Source organism: Rhodamnia argentea, chromosome 9 (genome assembly GCF_020921035.1).
Source record: "Rhodamnia argentea isolate NSW1041297 chromosome 9, ASM2092103v1, whole genome shotgun sequence".
NCBI classification, from domain to species: Eukaryota; Viridiplantae; Streptophyta; class Magnoliopsida; order Myrtales; family Myrtaceae; genus Rhodamnia; species Rhodamnia argentea.
In genome coordinates this window covers 17,181,991-17,188,116 of record NC_063158.1, presented here as the reverse complement: position 1 = coordinate 17,188,116, position 6,126 = coordinate 17,181,991, and the positions used below count along the sequence as shown (strand labels likewise).

The following is a 6,126-nucleotide window of genomic DNA, read 5'->3' as shown; positions in this document are numbered from 1 at the left end:
TCAATTAGGAGATCAATTAGGCTTAATGGATTGATTAGATGTATCAGTGGAGAAAATCTCTCCATCAATTAGGAGAAAATCTCAATAACTTTTGTATATATATACCCATTCTGAAGTTTAATAAGAATCATCCGATTGCACTTCTTCACACTATTGGCCAGCAAAACTTGCCAATCGCGCGACTCTGAGGTCCCTTGGCCCATCCGAAAGTCCCTTTCTTTGAAATATGCGTCTCCCTCCCTCCCTCCCTCCCTCTCTCTCTCTCTCTCTCTCTCTCTCTCTCTCTCATATGCAGTGGCGGATTATTCTTGCTACCTTCATTCTCAGCTGATCTTGTTCTTCACGAGAGCTTTGTAATAGAAAGGACAACATGGAGAGAGAGAGCCCAGAAGGAGAAGATGGGTCCCCAACAAGCTCTCTGCTTCTGGGCAAGTCTTCAAGTGAATCCTCGGTCAGGCCTCTCGTCGTTTTGAGCACTCTCGTTGCCGTTTCCGGGTCTTTCGCCACTGGGTGTGCTGTAAGTATTTATTGCATCAAGTCTTTCCGTTGGTTGCTTGCATCTGGTTGATCACTAAGATCCCGGCTCTGTTTTCTGTCGAGCAGTCTTGCTTCCCTTTTCTTTTCTCTTCTTTTATTTTCTTGCAGCTCTGTCACAGGTTCTTTCAAATTCGAGCGAATGTTGAAACAAATTGCTCGGTCAATATTTGTCTTTTTACAACTTTCATTACCTTTCAAAATGGTGGTTCTTGTTTTGGCATTCATGTGATGTTGCCCAAAAAAAAGGAAAAAAAGTGGGTGGTTGTTGTTTGTTGGGGGATTGGTGGGTTGTCAACATCCATAGTTTGGACAAACATTAAAAGACTCGAGTTGCTTCTCTAGGATCAATTCAGATTTTTGTGGATAGTCAATTCGGCAATGGGACATGAAATTATCACATTTCACTACGTGGATAGCATCTTTGAGAAAAGATTCTTCTGAAAAACCAATTTTCAGGTTATTTAATCTTTTATTTCTTGTCTTGCCTCTGGAATGTGATCTCCTAGGCCTCTGCTCTGTTTAGGCTGTAGTTTCTTACGAGGTTACTCTCCATCAAGTAGGAAGTCACCATAGCCAGTGGCATATTTCTCTAATGCAGTCTGGTTATTCATCGCCCGCTGAGTCTGGAATAATGGAGGATCTAGGGCTCTCTACGGCAGCGGTGAGTCCTATCATGCATACGTGCTACACGTCCTAAGTGCATTGCTAGAAAGTATGATGAATTGCGGCCATTTTCAGCCAATTCATTGTTGAGTGAGATTGTGTGCAGAACCTCCGTATATTATCAACGACAATTTCCCCTGAAAGCATGGTCGATACCCAAAAACTCACGACCTAAAGAGCTAGCTGACAATGACTTGTCTATCTGTGACACCATTGGAATAAGGGAATTTGTGAGTCATGATCCAGGTTCTCCAATATTGACATTCCCGATATTTTATGTCGCAGTATTCGCTTTTTGGTTCAATCTTGACAATAGGAGGGTTGATAGGAGCTTTGGTTAACGGGTGGATGACAGATATGATGGGTCGCAGACGTGTAAGTCTTTCTCTAGCCTTACCAGTTATTCTTGAACTTGAAAATCTTATATCTTCAGTCAAGAACCTGGAAAAATCTTACAGAATCTGATGCGTTGTGATGCAGACCATGGGGATTTCACAGATAATTTTTGCTGCGGGATGGCTTTCTATAGCCTTTGCCAAGGTTTTGCTCTGCTCTTCAGAACTTTGTTTGATACATTGTAAATGACTTGACCCACAAAACTTCAATTCCATTTCCTGCTCTCACATTTATCAGATAATTTATAAGTGTGCTGAAGAATATCTGGACCAGAAAGGGGTTCGAATGGTGGACTACGGGAGTATTTCTGGGATTTTTCACTTCATTTCTAGTATCTGAAGGGTCACATGCTCCCCGTGACAAAATTATATTTCAAGCTATTCCTCCATCTGGTCAAGGGGTCGCCTTTAAAAAGGAAAAAAAAAAAAAAACTATTTGTTCCTGCTGAAGTTCGAAGATATTCGATTCATGTTTTATTTTTCTGGATCATATATCGTCTATAAAGGCTGTGAAGTAGTTAATGGTGTATTTCATCTTACCTTGCAGAATGCTTGGTGGCTCAATATCGGAAGACTGTTGAATGGAGTTGGCTATGGGATTATTTGTTACGTGGTAAATGCAGAAACGTACATATTTCTTGTCCTGATTAGTTTCTAGAACACGTTGGTCATAATTTTGTGGCCAAACAGGTACCTGTGTACATTGCCGAAATAACACCCAAAAGTATCCGGGGAGCATTTACTGCATTAAATCAGGTGAAAATGTTGGGCCACTGTAAAAGGTAAATGGTGTCAACTCGATGCATTGCCCGTCAACCCTTGCTTGGTCTTGTTGCAGTTTATGTTATGCTGTGGCATTTCATTGATTTTCTTTGTGGGAACCATTGTTTCCTGGCGTATCCTGGCTTTGATAGGTACTGTCTCAGTTCTCTTCTGCTTTTTCTTGGATTTATCTTAGGAAACATCAAAAGATCACTGGCCATGATTTCATTTTCAGGTGGCAGCCCCTGCATACTTCAATTTTTCGGTTTGTTCTTCATCCCGGAGTCTCCTAGATGGCTGGTAAGTTGTTTATGGAGTGTATCAGGTACTCATGAGGAGCCACGTGATGTTGTGATCGTTATCATTCTTATTTGAAACTTTAATTGCAATGATGGCCATCACTTTTTACTCTATGTGGCTTCATTGGATGGTAACGATTTCGTGTGTGTGATATCCAAATTCGTTATTCAATGGAGACCATTTGAGGTTGAAGTAACCATGACATGATGGAACTTGGATGATTAGTTGATGGGGCAACCTAAATTGCACGAATAGCATGCTGCAGTGCCATGTAAACTTTAAAAATTGTTCCACTTGAGTTACGGATCACAAAGCATGGAAATCATTTTCAAATGAGTCTACTGGGCTTAAATACACCCGACGTGCCACGTTAGCTGTGTACGTGCCAAGTCATCTTTTCGTGTCCAAAACTTTAAATCGACGACGTGCTACAGTTTTTCCGGTGCCACGTCAACATGGCACTCAAGTGAACGATTTTTAAAAGTTATGGCACTTAAGTGCAACGTTTTGAAAGTTATGGCACTTAAGTGCCAACTTATTTTAAAAATGATCACTTCTAGTGTCAAATTTTCCCGTCAACTCAAATATTAATAAAAGAGACCATTTGAGGGTTGAGTAACCATGACATGATGGAACTTGGATGATTAGTTGATGGGGCAACCTAAATTGCACGAATAGCATGCTGCATGCCATGTAAAGTATTTTGTAGCCCACCGGAACGGATCACAAGGCATGGAAATCATTTTCAAATATTCTCGATGCGAAACACATAGCACTGTTAAAATTTTAGACTGAAAATGGGAAGATTGGTTACGAATTCAATATTTTACCAAGGAATAGCTTTACTCATGACTGAAACTGAAGTCTAGTGGGGAAATGAGAATGGCCAGAGGTATAGGCATTATAATTTCCATGTCAAGTACAATTGGCATGAATCATTTTGTGAGAATATAGTGATTATTTAGAAATAATCATAAAATGAGGGTAACGTTGTAGAAATGTTGGAGTGAGGACTCTGCATTTTCCATTCCGAGGAAGATGATTAGTGTAGTTATTGACAGGTAAAAGTCGGTCAAGAAAAGGAATTTGAAGTCACATTGCGAAGACTCCGAGGCAAAAATGTCGACATTTCCCAGGAAGCGGCAGATATCAGAGTAATTTCTCCATTTCATATATCAACAGGAGAAAGCTGTCCCTTTTCCTTTTACTATTTAATGTTTCGGTTCGTATTGTCTTACAGTTATATACAGAAACCTTTGAGCGGCAATCCCGGTCTAGAATTCTCGATTTGTTTCAACGAAGATACGCTTATTCCCTCATAGTAAACCTTCCTTCAGAATATTCAAATTGCTTGCCATATTTTGCTCAGTTTTTATTTCCATGTCCTGATATTTTCAAAGCTTAGATAGGAGTGGGATTGGTGATGCTTCAAGAATTTGGAGGCGCAGCTGTATTTCCCTATTATGCGAGCTCTATATTTGAATCTGCTGGTAAAAATCATGCTATATATATTTTCGCTAATCATAAAAAATGAAGCCTTGGTAATTTTAACTTATTATCCTGACAGACTTTTCCAGCAGCATTGGCACCCGAAGCATGGCGATTATCCAGGTAATAGACTATCGAGAATTGCGCTCGAAGATGAATTTTATTTATCACATTTTCAAGTTCCTCACCTGTTTTGCAGATCCCGGCAACCGCTCTTAGTGTAAGCTTGACAGATAAAGCTGGAAGAAGACCTCTTTTACTGGTGACGAAACCAATACATACGACGTAATCTCCTAAAGTAAGCCACTCATAAGCATAAGCAAATCTAACCTTCATTTGCAGGTTTCTTCTGCTGGAATGCTCTTGAGTTGCTTTCTTCTAGGATTCTCATTCTTTGTGCTGGTACTCGAACACTAATTGTGCCTACTCATTCTTTTTGATCTCATAAAGTGGCCTGGTTTTTTTGTTTTAATACCTTCCTGTGAAACCAGGACCTGCAGTATTGGAAGGAAGTCACTCCCATTTTGGTATATGTGGGCATTATGGTACGTATCTGCAACTTTTTTTTCAAACTTAAACAGCTAGCTCTTATGATTGAGGGCATAATGAGTTGCGGCTTAATCCGACTTTACCAGGCAATAATACGCTGGAGAGCATACTTTGACAAAAGAAAAAAGGCACAATTTTTTTTATTTAATTTGAGAACATATATGGAAATGAGGAGTTTCTTTCTCCGCTCATTGCTCAATCTGTCTAGGACAAGATGGGGAAGAAAAAGAAAATAATGTTGAACCACGTTTTATTTCTAGCAGGGAAACAACAGTCTAATAATTTTTTTTTATAGTAGTGCTGCTTCTAAGTCCTCAACCGTCTTTCCAGGAATAGTTGTATTGAAGTTGCTGACAGATGATTATTGTTGTTAGGGGTATTCCATAGCTTACTCACTTGGCATGGCAGGTTTACCATCAGTTATAATGTCTGAGGTAAATAGATGCTTTCAGTGTAACATTGCACTCAATAAATCTCCATTTCAAGACTATGTATAGGATTCTTACATTCAGATTGTCATATTCTTGATAGGTATTCCCATTGAATGTTAAAGGGTCAGCTGGAAGCCTGGTGACATTCGCCAAGTGGTCCTGTGCTTGGATCGTTACCTACACTTTCAACTTCATGTTCGAATGGAGTGCACCTGGTAATTGATTCTCCTTGTTTTCCTTCTTGTTCTATACTTTTTGCCGGCTATGCTTCTCTGGAGCCTATACACATGAAACTGCATGTGTTCATATGTCGGGTGTATGTACTAACAAATCTATGCATTGACTATGCTGCTTTCAGGAACCTTTTTAATCTTCGCAGTCATTTGTGGTTTAACTATCTTATTCACTGCGAAGCTAGTGCCAGAGACCAAGGGGAGAGCATTGGAAGAATTGCAAGCATCACTTGTCCATTCTCTGCAATGATCTGTATTCATGTTGAAATCTGAATTGGTAGGATGAAGCAACCAAGATCAATGTCTGCAACTGTGCTACTCAGCTGCGTTTCTTGACAAGATTAGTACATGTCAAGTAGAAGGTACCAGTAATCTGTGGCATGTTTTTACAATGAAGGCCGGTTATTCTTCACCAGCCGAATCAGGCATAATCGACAGCAGCAGCAAGGCCAATCATTAGTGCGATATCTCTAGAACTGTTCATCTGTCGATATATTGCAAAATAAGACTTGTTCGAGTGAAATGAGAAGGAAGAGACTTAGCAGACTTGCTAAAAGTGACATCTCTATTGGTGGTACCAAATGGATAAATGGAAAGTGTGTCACAACTCGAATTGACATTCTCCATAATTCTTTCGTATCACGGTACACTTTTTCGCTGCTCTCGCATCTTCAGAATTTATCTTCATCGTCGATGGCTCGATAATGCTTAATAATTCAAATTGCATTTCCCATCTTTCATGCTTATCATATGGATGAGTTCATTCAA

General features: G+C 39.8%; 1 protein-coding gene across 3 annotated transcripts; it reads left to right on the top strand.

Annotated features, from left to right (window-relative positions):
- Nucleotides 1-293: 293 nt before the first annotated feature.
- Nucleotides 294-5,821, top strand: LOC115729095 (sugar transporter ERD6-like 5). 3 transcript variants are annotated; one of them, XR_007199804.1, is made up of 19 exons: nt 294-517; nt 1,136-1,198; nt 1,486-1,575; nt 1,681-1,740; nt 2,143-2,208; nt 2,286-2,351; nt 2,434-2,509; nt 2,593-2,657; nt 3,719-3,811; nt 3,898-3,978; nt 4,063-4,147; nt 4,225-4,268; nt 4,345-4,407; nt 4,488-4,547; nt 4,637-4,690; nt 5,069-5,128; nt 5,248-5,340; nt 5,484-5,635; nt 5,756-5,821. XR_007199804.1 is itself a non-coding variant. In XM_048285811.1 (19 exons), exons 1-18 carry the CDS (start codon nt 371-373, stop codon nt 5,606-5,608), a joined length of 1,413 nt encoding a protein of 470 aa, XP_048141768.1. In that variant the 5' UTR covers nt 294-370; the 3' UTR covers nt 5,609-5,635; nt 5,756-5,821. The 3 variants fall into 3 exon arrangements, 2 of the variants coding, with proteins under 2 accessions (XP_048141768.1, XP_048141769.1); XM_048285811.1 differs by having other exon boundaries at nt 5,226-5,340; XM_048285812.1 differs by lacking the exon at nt 4,637-4,690 and having other exon boundaries at nt 5,226-5,340.
- Nucleotides 5,822-6,126: the final 305 nt, after the last annotated feature.

Coding starts and splice junctions, on each gene's coding strand:
- LOC115729095 (XM_048285811.1), top strand. CDS start 371: ATGGAGAGAGAGAGCCCAGAAGGAGAAGATGGGTCCCCAACAAGCTCT. Junction 2,209..2,285: donor ATGGGATTATTTGTTACGTG/GTAAATGCAGAA, acceptor GTGGCCAAACAG/GTACCTGTGTACATTGCCGA. Junction 3,979..4,062: donor GATACGCTTATTCCCTCATA/GTAAACCTTCCT, acceptor TTCAAAGCTTAG/ATAGGAGTGGGATTGGTGAT.